This window comes from Saccoglossus kowalevskii, chromosome 14 (assembly GCF_978046115.1).
Source record: "Saccoglossus kowalevskii chromosome 14, keSacKowa6.1, whole genome shotgun sequence".
NCBI lineage: Eukaryota > Metazoa > Hemichordata > Enteropneusta > Harrimaniidae > Saccoglossus > Saccoglossus kowalevskii.
Genome location: NC_140654.1, coordinates 5,076,539 through 5,095,960, shown reverse-complemented (window position 1 = coordinate 5,095,960; position 19,422 = coordinate 5,076,539). Strand labels below are relative to the sequence as shown.

At 34.7% G+C, this 19,422-nt stretch overlaps 1 protein-coding gene and 2 long non-coding RNA genes across 3 annotated transcripts in view; 1 reads left to right on the top strand and 2 right to left on the bottom strand.

Moving 5' to 3' along the window:
- The window catches only part of LOC100376763 (uncharacterized), a 39,746-nt gene extending 35,168 nt beyond the window's left edge, over nucleotides 1-4,578 (bottom strand). Inside the window, exons 1-2 of the mRNA XM_085508233.1 lie at nucleotides 3,439-4,578; nucleotides 2,405-2,635 (exon numbers count right to left, since the gene is read on the bottom strand). Of these exons, the coding sequence (XP_085364359.1) occupies nucleotides 2,405-2,635; nucleotides 3,439-4,480 (1,273 nt within the window). The 5' untranslated portion in view covers nucleotides 4,481-4,578. The remainder of the gene's footprint in view (nucleotides 1-2,404; nucleotides 2,636-3,438) is intronic.
- Nucleotides 4,579-10,699: 6,121 nt separating this feature from the next.
- LOC146734394 (uncharacterized) lies at nucleotides 10,700-11,622 on the top strand. Its single transcript, XR_014931590.1, has 2 exons — nucleotides 10,700-10,982; nucleotides 11,310-11,622. It is a non-coding gene; the product is annotated as an uncharacterized LOC146734394 (long non-coding RNA).
- A 1,785-nt stretch (nucleotides 11,623-13,407) lies between these two features.
- LOC146734393 (uncharacterized) lies at nucleotides 13,408-14,324 on the bottom strand. Its single transcript, XR_014931589.1, has 2 exons — nucleotides 14,217-14,324; nucleotides 13,408-13,672 (listed from the first exon to the last, which is right to left on the bottom strand). It is a non-coding gene; the product is annotated as an uncharacterized LOC146734393 (long non-coding RNA).
- Nucleotides 14,325-19,422: the final 5,098 nt, after the last annotated feature.

Below are 19,422 nucleotides of genomic sequence, written 5' to 3'. Positions count from 1 at the left end.
AGAAAAGAAAGATAGTTCTAGTGTTACGTCATCCACGTTGATTTCACGATTACCTGATAGAAAAGAAAGATAGTTCTAGTGTTATGTCATCCACGTTGATTTCACAACGATTACCTGATAGAAAAGAAAGATAGTTCTAGTGTTACGTCATCCACGTTGATTTCACGATTACCTGATAGAAAAGAAAGATAGTTCTAGTGTTACGTCATCCACGTTGATTTCACAACGATTACCTGATAGAAAAGAAAGATAGTTCTAGTGTTACGTCATCCACGTTGATTTCACAACGATTACCTGATAGAAAAGAAAGATGGTTCTAGTGTTACGTCATCCACGTTGATTTCACAACGATTACCTGATAGAAAAGAAAGATAGTTCTAGTGTTACGTCATCCACGTTGATTTCACAACGATTACCTGATAGAAAAGAAAGATAGTTCTAGTGTTACGTCATCCACGTTGATTTCACAACGATTACCTGATAGAAAAGAAAGATAGTTCTAGTGTTACGTCATCCACGTTAATTTCACAACGATTACCTGATAGAAAAGAAAGATAGTTCTAGTGTTACGTCATCCCTGTTGATTTCACAATGATTACCTGATAGAAAAGAAAGATAGTTCTAGTGTTACATCATCCACGTTGATTTCACAGTGATTACCTGATAGAAAAGAAAGATAGTTCTAGTGTTACGTCATCCACGTTGATTTCACAGTGATTACCTGATAGAAAAGAAAGATAGTTCTAGTGTTACGTCATCCACGTTGATTTCACAACGATTACCTGATAGAAAAGAAAGATAGTTCTAGTGTTACGTCATCCACGTTGATTTCACGATTACCTGATAGAAAAGAAAGATAGTTCTAGTGTTACGTCATCCACGTTGATTTCACAACGATTACCTGATAGAAAAGAAAGATAGTTCTAGTGTTACGTCATCCACGTTGATTTCACAACGATTACCTGACAGAAAAGAAAGATAGTTCTAGTGTTACGTCATCCACGTTGATTTCACAACGATTACCTGATAGAAAAGAAAGATAGTTCTAGTGTTACGTCATCCACGTTGATTTCACAACGATTACCTGATAGAAAAGAAAGATAGTTCTAGTGTTACATCATCCCTGTTGATTTCACAACGATTACCTGATAGAAAAGAAAGATAGTTCTAGTGTTACGTCATCCACGTTGATTTCACAACGATTACCTGATAGAAAAGAAAGATAGTTCTAGTGTTACGTCATCCACGTTGATTTCACAACGATTACCTGATAGAAAAGAAAGATAGTTCTAGTGTTACGTCATCCACGTTGATTTCACAACAATTACCTGATAGAAAAGAAAGATAGACTTTTTTTTTTAGTGTTACTACATCATGCAATATGGACGAGAACATGTAAATTTTAATATTATTGGTTGTGCTGTATGTTGATAGATACATTCGACATGTTATATCATGTTCTTGTAAGCACACATACAAGTTTTTGATAAATAAAACAATAACAATTTTAATACACTGTGCATTAGTGGTTTTGTTTCATCAAACAACTACTTTTCTACTTTTGTTTGTCTTATGTTTAATGCTAGCTTGACAGCCAATGTGCCAAATCTATCACTGAGACACTTCTTCGAACTATAGAGGGCGCAAATGCAACATTTTTAGTTTAAGATAAATCATATTAAGATAAATCATATTAAGATAAGTCATATTAAGATAAGTCATATTAAGATAAGTCATATTAAGATAAATCATAGTCCGATTTGGTCTACAATGAAGGACCAAATAATATTATAAATATGTTTTTGTCTATATTGCAACATTAATGTGATTGTGAACCACTTGTCGTGCAAGATAAAATTGTCAAAAAAGTTTTGTTAATTTGCATAGTACAGTGTTCTCTCCTAGTAAATGCCCAAACATGGCAGCTTATTTGCAAAGTACATTGTTCTCTCCTGGTGAATGCCCAACGATGGCAGTTTATTTGCATTGTACAGTGTCCTATCCTGGTAAATGCCCAAACATGGCAGCTAATTTGCATAGTACAGTGTTCTCTCCTGGTAAATGCCCAAACATGGAAGCTTATTTGCATAGTACATTGTTCTCTCCTGGTGAATGCCCAAACATGGCAGCTAATTTGCATAGTACAGTGTTCTCTCCTGGTAAATGCCCAAACATGGAAGCTTATTTGCATAGTACATTGTTCTCTCCTGGTGAATGCCCAAACATGGCAGCTAATTTGCATAGTACAGTGTTCTCTCCTGGTAAATGCCCAAACATATCAGCTAATTTGCATAGAACAGTGTATGCATAATGCTTACAGATGTACATATTGAAAAAGAGAATAATTAACAATTTCAATTGTTCTAAGTTCAAGCCTGGCAATAAATTAATGGCCAAAACTCACCTAAGAATCCAGGGCGACACTGACATGTGAATCCTTCTTCTGACTCGTAATCATCACTACATACACCTCCATTTTCACATGGAAAATCTTCACATGGTAAGAGTTCACAGAATTCCCCTCTGTATGGCTTTGCACAGACACAGATAAAATAATCTATCCCATCCATACAAGTACCTCCTCTCTGACACGGCTCAGATGAACACTCATCAATATTAACCTCACAGTTTTTACCTATAAATATCAAAAAAGTACTGTAAAACATGTCTTTTTAGATAGCATGTTATTTTAGCTGATTTAGCTAATTTAACAGAAAGTCTATCCTCACAGGGAGATAGTCAACACTTTAGCTAAATTAAGATTCTGTTAATTCATGCCAAGAGTCAAATACTCTAATATAGCATGCAGCTATTTCAACGTGTTCTACAGTATGTAGTCATAATATGCTCTTTAAAGATTTTCCTATTTTCATCTATGTGCCACCTTAATGATCCTTGAAACAACTTTAATGTCATGAGAGACAAGTTTTAGCTGTCAGTAATAATCAGAAAATTTTATAGCAGTGAAAATTGTTCAGGTTCATACAACAATGAAAATTATACTGTTTACAGTGTTATAAACGGAAATTGGAATTTATTAACCAATCAGAGAGAGCCTCCATCAAGTTTAACCCATTAGACTAATATTTTCTAAATTGAATACCGTAAAATCTGTATTAGAAGCCGCATCCCTAATAGAAGCTGCACACATTCATTTTGAACAATTGAGACCCAAAAGTTCACCATTTCTCATATGTGTAGAAGCTTTAATAGAAGCCGCATCCCCTCTGTTGTATTGTACCATTTTAATACAGATTTTACAGTACTTCATTGTATCTACCGGTACATTATATCGCTATGGCTCATGCAATACTTTAATTCAAATGAAATTTCAGTGCCTAATGTGATACAAAACAGCCAGATATCAAAGCAATTCGCATAGAAGCCCTCTAGAACATGCACATATTAACTGCTATATCTGCATGTTTATTTACTCACCAGTAAATCCTGATTTACAGACACATTGATAATCACCAACTAGATCAATGCATGTTGTTGCACCATCACTGCAGGGATTCGCATCACATTCATTGACCTCCACATCACAATACTGCCCAGTAAACCCTGTTGCACAGACACAACTCACAGTCGCTATACCGTCAATGCATTGAGCATTATTCTGACACAAACCGTATAAACATTCATTGATATTAATTTGACAATATACTCCAGTGTATCCATCAAGACAATAGCATTGGTAGCTGTTAGCACCATCCTGACATACGCTTGAGTTAATGCTGCATGGGCTAGAAGCACATTCGTTGATATCCATTTCGCACAAAGACCCATCAAATCCTGGCGGACATATGCATGTGAACGAGTTGAAAGCATCCACGCACGTTGCTTCATTTTGACAAGGCTGACTAACACATTCGTCAATTTCCTCATCACAGTTCTGACCTTCGAATCCCGATGTGCAGTGACACTCGTATCCATTAACCTGATCGGAACACGTACCACCATTGACACACGGATTGGATAAACACTCGTCTAGTTCGGTTTCACAGAATACACCAACAAATCCTGAAGTGCATTCACAGATGAACTCAACATCATCGTTTGGGACACCACTGGAAACACTCACACAGTTGGCATCGTTTAAACACGGTAACTGATCACAACTAGTCAAGAATTCTTCACAGTTGATACCAGTGTAACCGAGTGAACAAGTACAACTGTATTCCCCAATCCCATTGATACAAGTACTGTTATTTATGCATGGGTTACTTGCACATTCATCAATTTCACTTTGGCATACATCTCCTTGGTAACCGTTTGCACATTCACAGGCATAGCTGTTGATGAAGTCCACACAAACACCGCCATTTTGACACACAATTTCGAAGATAAAGCATTCATCAATATCCTCCTGGCAGTATCGTCCAGAATATCCCGGCAAACATCGACAAGAATATGAATAGTCAACCAAATTATCAACACAGAGGGCGCCATTTTCACATATGTTGTTATCGCATGGCATCACAAGATTACAGTTTTCATCATATATTAGATCGTTTTCAGGACACAAGCAGATGTAGGCATTAATAAAATCTTCACAAGTACCGCCATTTTGACAAGGGTTGCTGGAACATTCATCGATGTTTATTTCACAAAATGTACCAGTGAAACCGACATCACAAACACAGCTAAGAAAATAAAAACAGGAAAAATTATGTCATAATTGAATTAATTGTTCAGAAAAATTTCAAAGAATGATTTGAAAAAAAATTATTGAAAACACAGGATAATACACGTAATGATTTTGAAGGTCCTATTGTCAATAAAGATGTTTGATGCTTGTCAAAATAAAACCCAAAATACTGTAAAATACTTTATTTTCGCTGGAATTAATTTTCGCTGAAAAGGCTTTTTGGGCGTTTTATATGGAATTTATTTTCACTGATTTTTGATGAGTTTAATGTGAAATATAGGAAAAAAAGTATATTCGCTGGATTTTATTTTCACAGAATCACCCCTTCAGCGAAAATAGCGAAAATAAATTCCAAGCGAAAATAAAGTATTCTACAGTACTAACATTCAAAAAAATATATAAACCATTATTGATGTATGATACAAACTAATCTAGATTTACCAAAATGGTAAAGTTTCAAAACTTTGATGAAAATATAAACAATACGAGATAAAATCAGTGCAGAAAAATCATTTTTGGTGCAAACATAGTTATTGAATTTTGTTTCTTACCTGTATCCATTGATTTCATCAACACATGTTGCATCATTTACACATGAATGGTCGGTACATTCGTTGATTTCATTGTCACAGTGTACGCCGTCATAACCAAGATGACACTCACATTCATATCCATTGTTGATATTGATACATTGTATTGTATTGATAGGATGACACGGCATTGATAAACATTCATTTATATCCACAGAACAATCATCTCCTGCAAAACCTATCAACAATAACATTTTATGACACGTGCGTTGAAAAAATAATTTATGAAATTAATATTTGATTATGAGCCTGAAGTCTAAAAAGTCTAAAAAACAAAATGGCTGCCAGAGTCGGTGCATATACTATGGAATTACCATGGAAACATGCATGGGTAACCACTATATTTTATTCATATTTCATTATTTATTTGGTACACCATTATTTCAATAAATAAGTCAATAAATAGCTGTGTATACAAATTAATATTATTCAAAAAACCTGAATATTTCCACACTACCCAAAAAATTAAAATTGAAATGCAAATGTAGTCAGCGTAATAAACTATCCTCTAAATGGCAAAACATTTTTCCAGATTTGATGTTGCATTAATATTCATTAGGTTTTAGATCCATTGGTTGGTGAATCACTTTCTATTATTAACTTTTCATATTCACTGGCATCAATGAATTATACAAAAATAAATCCCAGTGATTAATTAAGATTTTTAAAATACCATATTTGTTCTATTTGAAACACATCTCCAACAGAAGTGTACATACCCCAAAAATAGCATGTATTGTATGCTGGATCATTAAAATACGACTTATTTTGGCCATAGACACACCTCTGTCATTTACATAAATGCACATGCACTGCTAATAAAATAAATACTGAGAAACTGGTGCAATACTCTTGTTCATAATAAAACACCTGGTACAAGTCAACTCACCTGGAAGACATTGACAGAGGTAGGCATTGATGAGATCTTCACAAGTGCCACTATTTTGACAAGGATTTGACATACATTCGTCTATTTCCGTATCACACGTGAATCCAACATATCCCGACAGACATTGACATGTGAAATTAGCGACTTCATCTATACACGTTGCACCGTTCTGACATGGCAAACTATCGCAGTCATTAAAGTTAATTTCACAATGTGAGCCGGTGTAGCCTGAAATAAAAATATAAAATGTTAGTCGTATCAAGAATGTATCAAAAGAATATGCAACTGTTATTCTACATGATGAAGATCCATAGGATATCACATGAATCGCAAGATAACCACAAAATCATAAGACAAACATACATTTCAATGTTTATGTACTTGTTTAGTTGTTGGCCTGGAACAAAGTATGTATTATATATTTTCGCATTTTTGAATTTATGCTAGGGATTCTTTTAAACAAGGGAACAGGGGCGCAGCGCCCTCATGCCATGGCCATGCACCCCCTTACCCTGGGGAGCAGATCCTCTGGCAACCATAAAATTCTGATTGACCAGGGATCACATATGGCCACAATCTTTAACTGTGACTAGTCTGATAGTAATTTTAGCCCCAAGGAAGCCATAAAATGCTGCATTTTAACTTAGAATTATCAAAAACTCCATACCCTGGTAGGGAGAACCCTATCTCTTCCACTTGGTGGCACCGCTGAATTGCAGTGTATGCAATCAAATGAAAATCACTATAATGATGTCACTGAGTACACTGAGTAAACTAGTGCCAGATATAGAGACTCCCTAGCTAGTACACGAGAGAAGGTCTTATGCACCCAAACTGTCTTTTGCAAAATTGAAGAGATTTACAAAACTTCATTCTTGGATGAAATGCGACTTAAATGTATCTAAATGTCACCAGGGTCATTGACCCACTATGACAGGAAAACTTACCATCAGGACAATAACACAGATAGGCATCTATGGCATCACGACAGACAGCACCATTCTGACAAGGATTCGGATCACAGTCATTAATATTAATCTCACAATTAAAACCAGAAAAGCCTGTAAAAATTAAAGTTAAAAATAAAAAATAAAAAAAAGGTTACATTTCAAAATAAAATAAATCATACCAAATTGTTTTACTTATGACATCAGAAAACACTGAAGCAGCAAGATTTGAGATACACTTTTACTGGTAATAGAGGAAATACAGCTGTGAGCAACACCAACAACATTTTTAGGGTTAACCCTCTGAGGGCCAAAGTCAACTTCAGACACCAATCACAAAATAGTTCCAATTATAGTCTGCTCTTTTCCACAACAAAAAAAGTTGATAATATCTCAAATTTTGTTATCATAAACTTGAAGCAATGTCACATTTTGTCTAATCAGTTCAAATTAAATTAAACTCAGTGAAAAATTTACAGATTACCCCATTCTATTTCATTCTGAGTACATTGTCTACAAATTCTTTTTTCAGTAGGTATTTTTGGTTATGTATGTCTTCCTTTATCTATTGCTAAATAGTGATTCTTATCAAAAACCTGAAAACTTGACTTATTAAAAAAAAGAAAATAAAGAAAATAAAACAATATTAAAATCCCTGTCGAAAACATCAAATTTGGCGTCATTGGGAAACCATGTGATGTTGTGGTAAAATAAGAATGATGATAACTTACCTTGTTGACAGGTACATGTATAGTTATTACCATCATTAGACTCCACACAGTTTGTAGCATTATTTAGACATACTCCCTGAGAGCAAATATCAATGTCAACTGAACAATCATCTCCAGTAAACCCTACAGAAAATAACATACATGGAGAAACATTATTTTTGTATTTTTTTGCCGAAAACCCAATGTAAATGTTTTTTTACAAGAAGGCAGTAAAATTATTTATATTTCTATGACACATAAATCTTATAGATGATAAGTACTTTATTTTCGCTTGGAATTTATTTTCGCTATTTTCGCTGTAGGGATAATTCAGTTAAAATAAAATCTAGTGAATAACACTTTTTTCCTATATTTTACATTCAATTCATTAAAAATCATTGCAAATAAATTCCATACAAAACACCCAAAAAACCTTTCAGCAAAAATTAATTCCAGCTAAAATACAGTATTTTACAGTAAATTATAATTCATCTGTGTATTCTGTACAATTTGAATAAGAGTATGATTAATTTTTGCTGAAAAAACTTTTTGGGTGTTTTGTATGGAGTCGAACGTAAAATATACGGTAAGTAAAAAGTGATATTCGCTGGATTTTATTTTCACTGAATCATTCCTTTCGGGAAAATTAATTCCAAGTGAAAAAAAAGTATTTTACAGTAACCATATATTAATTGTGTGCTAATTATACACAGTTTGTGAAGAATAGAGTAACAGACGAGCAACTAACTCAGAATATCATTAAGTATGATTCTTACCTATTCCACACTGACACTGGTAAGTATCTATCAAATCAATACAAACACCGTTATTTTGACACGGATTAGAGTCACACTCATTGACTTCAACTTCACAAGTCTCCCCAATAAATCCAAGACTGCACAGACACTGAAACTCTGCGTTTCCATCCACACACGTTGCTCCATTCTGACACGGATTAGAATCGCATTCATTGATATTTACTTCACAGTATGTTCCAATGTATCCAATTAAACATTGACAACTGAAGGTTGTCTCACCATCCTTGCATATTCCACCATTATCGCAAATAACGCCCTGGCAGAAGTCAATATCAATCTCACAGTACTGCCCTGTATATCCCACTCTACATTGACATAAATAAGTTGACTCTCCCTCAATGCAAGTTGCAGCATTCAAGCAATTGTTGTTATCACAGAAAGCAATGTAAGTTTCACAGTTCACCCCTATGTAGTGATTGGTACAGTCACATCTGTAAGAATTCTCATCTATAATCTGGCATGTTCCATTGTTCTGGCAGGGGAAGAAGGAACAATATCGATGGGTTGGGATTTCACAAAAATCACCTGTTGACAAAAAAGAACATTTCAGAGTAAGAAACAGAATAATGCATTTTCAACACATGACTTTTACTTAGTTCCTGGTTCCAAAATGCTAAAAAAATTGGTATGGTTTGTATCTTTTTTTTTTTTATTTACAAAATATTTTGGCAGAAACCTGAAAATAATTGTGAGTAGCCCCTTCTGAAATTGCTTTTGCACTTTAATATGACAAAATCCTCACTGCATCACATCTGTGGGGTAAAAAAGTTGTATTCAGTCAGTGGTATGTCATGCAATAGACCATTTTCCGTACACTGCGAGAATCACGCGTTATGCGTGAAATCGATAGTAAAAACAGGACAAACAAAGGTCATAGCGTTGTAGTTGCGTCAAACATCGCGTGGGATTCGACAAACGCGAAAGTATTTCGGGGACATTTCCATGCTTAATAATGTGCTGTCCACATTTGATGATAGGCAATTTTGATTAAGTAAGGGTATTCGGAAGCAATATTCCTCTGTCGAAGATCGGTCGGTCAATGTAAGCTGCGAAATAAAGAAATTCTAGTTCAAAATCAAATCGTTCGATTTTTGCGGCAGACGTTCGACGCGCGTCTTTCATGCATCTCGCGAGATCTCGCAATTGTTCGGAAAATCACCTATTGAATTAATATAATAGAGAATTCAAACTTGTTTAGGGATGACGTCAAAAGATCAATGTCGGATAAAAAAATTAATTCCTTTAGTTTTTTTTCAAACCCCCCTACCCCCCACTGAAACTTAATTGATAAATATTGGTCATGGCGTCAGACTACATTCACCATTAAATACAAATTGATAATCGGACAGTAGTATTGCATATCAGTTGGCTGTCAGGTGGGTGTAAAAAGATTTTACAAATGCACCTCATTTGACACACAGATTTACACTCGAACCAAACCATTTTTCTTTTTTTTTTCCCTTTTCAGTTATTTCTGTCCATGAGTGGATAGAAAAAAAAAACGAACTACAAATACTCCAAGATTTTTTTGACTTCATTAAAAAATAAAATCGTTTTTGTAGGATGGAAACTTTTTGAGGTCAACCCCCCCCCCCAAATAAAGGAAATAAGTTTTTTATCCGACATCGATCTTTTGACGTCGTTCCTTATACTGATGATTTTCTATCCAGTTGCTGCATCTAGCTAGTTCTATCATGGTTTGTCTTCCAGCATTTACCAGTGACAGAAGTTGAGAGTATGTCTACGAATGGTCAATTGAACAATTCAATTGCTTGCCATCGTTGCATGTACCGGTATGTACATTAGAACATACAGTGTTCTCCCCAAAGCGTTTTAGCGTAGCGGGGCCGCTACTCCATTATTTATGCCGCTACTCTGAGAGATTGCCCGCTACTCTGTGGCATTTCCTGTTACTCTTTGTTTTAGCTTGTTAATACACGTGCGAATCTGTTAGTCAGCGTCATCAGCGTCCGGTACTGTGAGCCAAATCAGGTGTGAATGGAAACATGTCAGTGATTACGCAAAGACAATGGACTAATCATGGACTAATACAGCTTCGTACTTCGACAATAAACACTTTCGCCCTATTTAATTGGGGTAATAGCTAGTATTTTCTCAGTAGCATATTTGGCTGGAAGAAGCAACGATGTCAAACAGCAGAAATATTACGTTGTGGTTCCGCGTAGAACGCCCTGCTGGGCCCCTGGTTGCGAGCGATAAACCCACCAGCAACGCGGTCACCGGTACCCCTGTCGGCAGTGGTACTAAACGTGTCCAAGATGATGTTACAACGAAAAGTGCAAAAAAATAAACTCTAGATTTGATGCACAATGGACAACAAAATATACGTGGCTGAGAGAAACATCCGATGGCAAAGGTAAAACAAGTATTTATTTGTAGCGTTTTACTTGGAAGCGAGTTTTGACCTAGTTTAGTAAATTTTTGTATGGCTTCATTTTTTGCCGATCGTCGAAACATTTTTTTGGAAACGACCTTCTTTCTGGAAGTTCAAAAATTGTTGGCTACGATTTATCAAAGTAACTAATACTAGTATTGTGTTTTGAAATAGTTGGGTAAAGTTTATCGTGGCAATTTTTAAGTTTAGCGACTTTTCAAAATGGCGGCAATTTGTTTATTTTCGTGTTGATCGTGACGATATTTTTTAAATACAAGTATTGATTCGCTCCTATTTCTTATCTTTTAGGAATGCTGTGACACATATGTGGAAAATTCAACTTAAAAACATCCAGAAATAGTTCTTTGGTATGGAATTCTATGCCATGTATAACTATTACGAAATATGCTATCGATAAACACGCACACTCGGAGATGCACAAGAAGGCCATGTCATTTAATAGAAGTGGGAAGCAAAGAAAATCACGGCGTTCTCAAAAGCTGCAGATCACTGGGCTTCCATGAAAGTCCGAAAAATCAACATTACATAGAAATCACACAGCAGCAGATTCATTTAATCTTCTACATAAATTTGTTAAAAAATAAAGACACATTTTCATCCATGCAAGCCTGTCATTATTGTTTTCTTTATCTTCAGACAAATGCTAATGATATGTAAATTATATGCAAATTAGCCGCCACTCTGATACATTTTTCTGGGGAGAACACTGACATAGTGTTATAAAAAGAAAACTTAGCTCCATGATTACACTCAGACTTGTATTTTACAATGTTAAAATCTGAAATAATAGCGATGACACATGGTACAATTCAATTTATCAATTATATAACAACATTTTTACACTATACAACTAAGTATATAGGGCTCAATTATTCACTGGGTTTTATTTTCTCTTATTTTTGCTGATCACTTAATTTCCTGAATTAAAACCCAGTAATTATTCATTAACAATATATTTAAAGTGCCTGTGAAATGGCTGCTATTTTCACGCCTAAAATTATCAATTGATACATAAATATTATTAATTTTTATGTTTCTAAGCATGAATTATTTCTTTTAAGTGAAAAAATGTGTTTTAAACTTAGTCTACGTCAACTTCATTTTTGTGTATTTTAAAACGAGGCTCCTCATTAGCTTCTCATTTGCATACAGAAATTCCCCTTGTGACGTCAGAAGGGGAAGTCGCATGGCAGCTTGCATTGCCGATACGTGTAAATAAGGCAAATTTCTTGTGCAGTTTTCTCGTCTTTAACTATATTGTCACTTTTGTACTTGTTCGTCGAGGAAGAATGGACCATAATGAACACATAGTATCAATTTTTGTTGCATGGGGTTGAGTTAGATGCGAAATATGTCCGTTCTGGTGTAGCTGGTCACCGTGATCATCACCGACACCGGCGCATGTTTGTACACTGTTGCTGGACAAAATAGAATTCGACGTCGGAATTATCTCGTTATTTAGCAGGTTACTAGGCACGTCACTACACTGTTTTATTTCATCAATCGTCTGAGTAAAACTTTCAAAATTAAAATAAAAGAGAACATATTTTGACATTCTAAACATTAGACTATAGTGATCACTATAAAATAATTAAAAAAACGACAAATCACAGTTACTAAATAAATGACAGCCGCGTGGAAATAAATTGACATTTTGTTGAAATAGGTAAACGTGTCGGGTCACGGCGAGGGCAAGTGCGTTAAAAGCGGCGTTTAATTGGATAACAAAAATAATCGATATCGACACACATACAGATAAATTCAGAGTGGATTCGAGTTAGCTTGATTCATGGCGTGATTGTCAGAATTATAACATCGTATTAAAACTTTATTTGGTGGAAACCGAGGAAATCCGCCTCGGTGATCATGGGCTGGTCCGGAATCTATTTCTTTCAAAAGTGTTGCGCAAGGTTTACGTTGTCTGCGTTTTTCTTTAAACCTAGTCGTTTTTTTTATGGACGAGGACAGTTGAATGAATCTAAGGTTAAGTGATGTCGCACCTTTGGATCGATTAGAAACATGTGAATACATACATTATGGCCATACATTTCACTGCAACTGCCCACAACACAACATCTAATAACTCTCTCTCTCTCAAAAAAAAAAAAAAAAAAATAGACAAAAAAAAAAGAAAAAACGCCGACAGAAAAATGTATATCATTTAAAAGTATACTGAACGACCAGTGTTATTACGGCTCAGGGGTATGACTTCCTCTCACATTTTGTGGCGCACTTTCGGCGAGAGTCTGAAATCCGGAAACAGTCGACCCAGTGTTCTCCCCAGGCTCAGAGGCAAGCATGGCGGTCTAATTTGCATGCTAATTTGCATACTAATTTGCATATTTTTCAGGATTCACTCTCACAAAAACAAACATACAAGACAGTATTAAAATGTATGAGACTTTATTTAAATTACATAATACTTTACATAATATACCATAATTTGACAAGATCGTCATTTAATGTGAACTGTTCCATAAAATGATAAAACTTAGTCTAAACTAATCCTTCTGACTTTGTTGTGCTCCAAACATTGGCTGCCTTACTGTAGTTAAACTCGATCGTCATAGACTTGCACGGGACTTTGTTCCATAAAGAAGATCCACTCTTTGCAATCATGTTGTGCTTTGAGCATTAACTGCACAACATTCCTAGTGGGAAAAAATGATAAATGTAAACATAACGATTGAATCTATTGTGCCACAATCGGGAACCCAGTGTCGTATGGATAGCATTTCGTCTGCAAAACATGTTGTTTACATGTTGATTTTGTCAGGTCAACGACAAGGAGACTCGGGAATTTCGAGGAAAAAAAACATGAGGTCACTATTCAATTAAAATTAAAACGTAACAATAGAATTATGTATACAAATCGGGATTCCATCGATCATAGCAGCTGTCATCTTGGAAATACCTACACAGGTCAACATGTGACCGGAAGATTACAAAATTCAATTTTTTTTTTGCTTGGACAAATTATAACATACGCGTACCCATTAATCTATGAAGATATCCATAAATAATCTAAAAAAAGTTGACAGTAACGAGTGATGTTTTTTTTTCATGTTGTGTCTATACCAGCCTCGTGTCTAAGATGTTGATTGAATTCGGTGTAGGCCTACCATGTTCAGTGATCTTACGATCGGAAAAACATACACACACTGGCATTTTATTTCTAAAATTACGAAATCTTACCTGAACAATTGACCTTAACCAGGGAAATGTCTTTTTTCACGACTCATCAAAACCAGCTTCACGCCGTTTCTGTGTTTCTACACGCTTCCGTTTCTGTGCTGTGCTAGCGGTGATTGTATGTTTTAGCCGGGCGGCATCACCTTTTTTCCTTTACATGTTTTGTCGTATAGCATCTCGGTGTTTGCAACTCGAGTGACAATTTGTTCCCCATTGACAGCGTCTGTACTTCACACATGTTTAACAATGAGACTGTTTAATTTGTCCCGGCAAGTTCAAACCGCCGTGGCGTAGACGGTGATAATTTATGCAGTGCTACGTGTGAGCGGGTCAAATGGACGTAAACAATGCATCCTATTAGCATGGCGATGAAGTTGTAAGCATGGCGGTCCGAGCCCAAGCGTGGCGGCCGGGTCGCCAAGCATGGCGGTGCCGCCATGCTTTGTTCTATGTGGGGAGAACACTGAGTGGACCGTTTCACGATAGGTGGGCGTGGCTACAACACGAGAAATATCCCAAATTTACTTGGATACGAGTAATCATTTTCAGCAAAAAAATCAATAACTACCCTTTTCAGTGGGACACAGATCTAAAATGGGAAACGTGAGAGTGGGCATTGCACAGGCACTTTAAGGTTTCTTTATGAACCAGTGAATTAAAAACCTAGTGATTACATCCAACATTAAATCTGTTAAAATTAAACATGTACACAGTACATGATGAGTTAATCAAAGAATGTGCGTTTTCATCAAAAAACAGTGAATTTAACCCAGTGAATATTTTTCCTTTTGACATCTACATGTATGTCATTGAATTTTAGGTCAACATTTCTACAACATGCTATTGTTATGCTAATTACAATGCACAGTGAGGCATGACTGTACTGTACCGGTAGTCTCCAGTTCTATTTATCAACACCAGTGAAGACAGCAAGTAAATATGGGTGATAATTAATCTTATAAAAATTCTTATTTCATGTACAAATGAATCAAAATGGGAAATGTGACATTATGAAATATTGATAGTTCAAATTAGCAAAGAAAAAAGTAAGCACACTTTTTAGTTCACCCAACAACAGTCAGAACAAGGTATGTGAGATCACTCAGCTCAGATACATGTATAAGCGACTGTACAGGCCAATAAAGTTCATCAACAGTAGTATGGTGAACAACTTGATTCACTAACTCATCAGAAATAAATGAAGACAAATATAGTCAGTGTTACCAGTAAAATCAAATGAATACCTGAATTCGGGGGACACTAAAATACTAAATTCTGTTCTCAGTTTATGATTGCAAGAAAGTCACAAAGTATGTATGAAAACAGTACAACAGAAGTATGGTCTGTACATACATGTAGCACAGTTCAACGGAACCAAAAACTATTCAATGTGTACCCATTAGTAATCCGTGATTGTTAATGATATTGGACAGAACCCCAAAAATAAATTTACATTTTGGACTGTACCCAACAGGAAATAATAATAATTATTTTCACATTGCTTTCATACATTGTATAAGTAATTGTGGTTTATTATACTATACATGGATAACACAGTTATGATGTGTTAATGAGAGTCACACTCAATTGCTGTGGGTTTTGTAGTTTTAGTGACCTTACTGCTGTACTTTCCTAAGTCAGTGATGTGTCAATAAAAATATCTAAATATAAAATCTAAATACAAATACTGAGCACAACTACTGAATTGGTGATTTGTATACAGATATTATCATTTGTAGGTCAGTACATTGTACATTTATTTGGATCAATCACTGACACCTGTTACAAGTATCATAACAATAGCGCATCACAGATATCCATAGATAACAGTATAGTTTTTTTATAAACCACAGACAGGCTGGACAAGATACCCAGTTTTAAGCAGTGGCGTGAGCAAAAATAATAATTTTATCCATTTCAATGCAGATAATTATAAACAAAAAAAGATTTTAAAAAAAATAACTGCTTGTGATTCATTGAGTATGCAAGTGAAATTTAACACACCAAAATTTTCAGTTTCCCTGACACAAGAAAGTTGTCTCATAAAATTAACAGCATCTATCTGTTGCTATGGTTATTACATAATAAATAATAATGAGGCCAGAAAACAAAAATTGATTCTTCATTACCGGTATTTAATTTTTTTTCATTTAAATAAATGCTGGCAGCTATCAGGGTTAAAATAATATAAATGTTTGAATTAACGATAATGTTATTATTATTACAATACAAACATACGGGTTGCTGCATATGTTTCCATTGATTCAGGAGAATTTACAAAGAACATGTAAACTGCAAGTATCCCTATGGCAACAAAGCACATTGACACAAGTTGAGCATATATGGCATATTTCTAGATTTTGTGTGTGTCAAGTCTCCTAATGGGGAAGAAAAAAACTTTACTAGTAGTGTGTATGGAGTGAACTATCAATGGCTTCACAATGGACACCGGGTACTAGAATGACTTTACAAAGTATACAATGTATACAACAAAACATCTTTCATGCTTCCCTGAATGCTTTCTGTTTTCCCATAAAAGAGTTGTTAAACTACTACAAGTTTATCATCATGAGTCAATGATATTGTCACTAATCAAGACGTGATCTCTCCAGCTCTGACACCCAAGCAGTGATGTCTACACCTGCTGGGTTTTAAGTTCAGAACTTGAGGGTTATCATTTCCGAGGCAAAACTTGTTGAAAATGGTTTTGTTTTATTGAAACCATGCAGTAAAATGTTAATGCAATAAGGCAATCAGGTAAAGCATTATTATTAATTTTGTGAAGTTCAAATACACACCAGCTTGCATAATTTTTAATACTGTGGAATACTTTATTTTCGCTGGAATTAATTTTCGCTGAAAAGGCTTTTTGGGCGTTTTGCTTGGAATTTATTTTCACTGATTTTTCATGAGTTTAATGTGAAATATAGGAAAAAAAGTATATTCACTGGATTTTATTTTCACGGAATCATCCCTTCAGCGAAAATAAATTCCAAGCGAAAATAAAGTATTCTACAGTATATCGCTAATATTAAGGATGTAACATAAGGACACCCATTCATGCATAAACAGTAATACTGATGTACCACACCTATGTTTCTATTCAATTCAATATTTCAGTTGATTTCACTTTCAATATTAACAGTATCAGTATTATCAATCATTTATTAATATAAATCAAAATTGGTTTAAAAAAAACATGTATCAGTAATCCAACCCCCAGCACATTATTTTATTTTATAAAATTTTATAAAATTCCAGTTTTTCTTTGCAAATTAAAAAACACAATTTATAAAACCTAATTGTGTATCCGTATTTTATATACAGGTTATATCCTTTAGTTTGTTATCTTTGTAATTTTGAAACTTATGTCATCTCCACTACCGGTACATAAAAAATTATCTTGTCAAATTTTTTAGGTAAAAAAAACAATTGTTGTTGTGTCTAATCATCGCAATTTTAAATATTTCTCTGCTCAAGAATATTGAAATGACTCACTTGACATACAAGAATTGGTTCAATGTTGTTTAAACACGAGTTGTATACTTCGCATAAAACCCATAGTGAGTATGGTTTGGGTGACAACTGCAGTGCTTTTAATTTAACAATTTGTACCAGGGTTTGCATCTACTTTTTTCACTGTTAATTGTTCTCAAGTTTCATCTCAGACTTTCACTTGAGGGAATACATCAGTGACTATGAAATAAAGAATCCTGTGAATATATTTGTTTACAATGGTTTCCATACAAGTTATGAAGGTCAGTGAAGAAAATTAATTATACTTGTCAATCCAAGTTCTAGTTTACAGCGGAATAATTGAGTTGTGATCAACCATAAATACAGTATTCAGTTGCCATAGTAATTTTAAAACTATTAAGAACATGACTATCTTAAATACTAAAACTATGAACAGTTATTAATTAATATTTTAAATAATAAAGATGAAAACATTAAAAATGATGTGGCGAAACACATCTATAACTGTTTTAATATACGAGAAAATTCAATTAAAAGTGAAATGCTTAAAACAGCTGCTTCAGAAAATACACTTTAGCAATTTTTTTTGTTTAGAAATTTGGGCATCTTGTTTGATTTTCGATCCCTGTTTTTTTTTTAGTGTTTTTCATAAGTTTTCAGAATGTATTACTTATTGTACTTTTCATCAAAACCTCAAATACAGAGTACGATAGCAATAAAGATTCTATGCTATTCAATTGATACCCTTCAACTAAGAAAGTATCAAACAGTTAACGCTGATTCATTAATGCACTGGACTATGATTAATGGGATACCTATTGTCTTTAGGTATGTAATTATTGTCATTAAAACAATGGTCACATTTACACCAATTGTTATCCTGATAAACAAGAGACAGGATATCTCACAGGTCATGTCCCAGCAAGGCATTGTATTGTTAATCAATGAGAAGTGTAAACAATAGTGAAAGCAGCAGAGCAGCTGGAGTCGAGTGAAACTGGGCTAGCAAGCATATGTCATGCAATTATTGTACATCCATGTTTGGACACACCCAATATGAATGATTCACCTTGTAATAAAAATATTGTGACCTCCATGGTCATATCATGAAACATGGAACTGAGATTGACTCAGCAGAGACACTGCTTGTGTTACTGCTCACTCTGACCACTAAGTTACAATAGAATACAATCATACATCCGTGACCCTAATACAGTCACTGAAACACTGACCCACCAAATTAACTTTCAGGATAAATTGTTATAAATGAGAAAAACATCAATTTATGTTTCCCAAGTTCTATATATAGGCTTAATTAACTGTGTTTTAAGTTGAATTATTTTGGATTAAATTAAAACCCAGAGAATAAAAATAGAACATACAGTTTTCTTCACAAATGAACACCTCTGAAACATCCACTAAAAGTCTATTAAAATTAAACTCAATGAGTAGTTACCTTTTTACATATGACACAATCACTTATGTGGGGACTGTGATTATGATAGTTTGATACATTTTTTGATCAGTGAAGCCTAAAGCTGCAAAGTTACAGCATAGCATGACTCCGTCTTACCTGTAAATAGACCTTGTGGACAATAACACTCATATCCATTGACACGGTCCACACACGTAGCTCCATTCCTGCATGGATTTGATGTGCATTCTAAGATATTTTCACTACAGTTCCGACCCTGAAATCCTTGTGTACATAGGCATGTATAGTCATTATCCA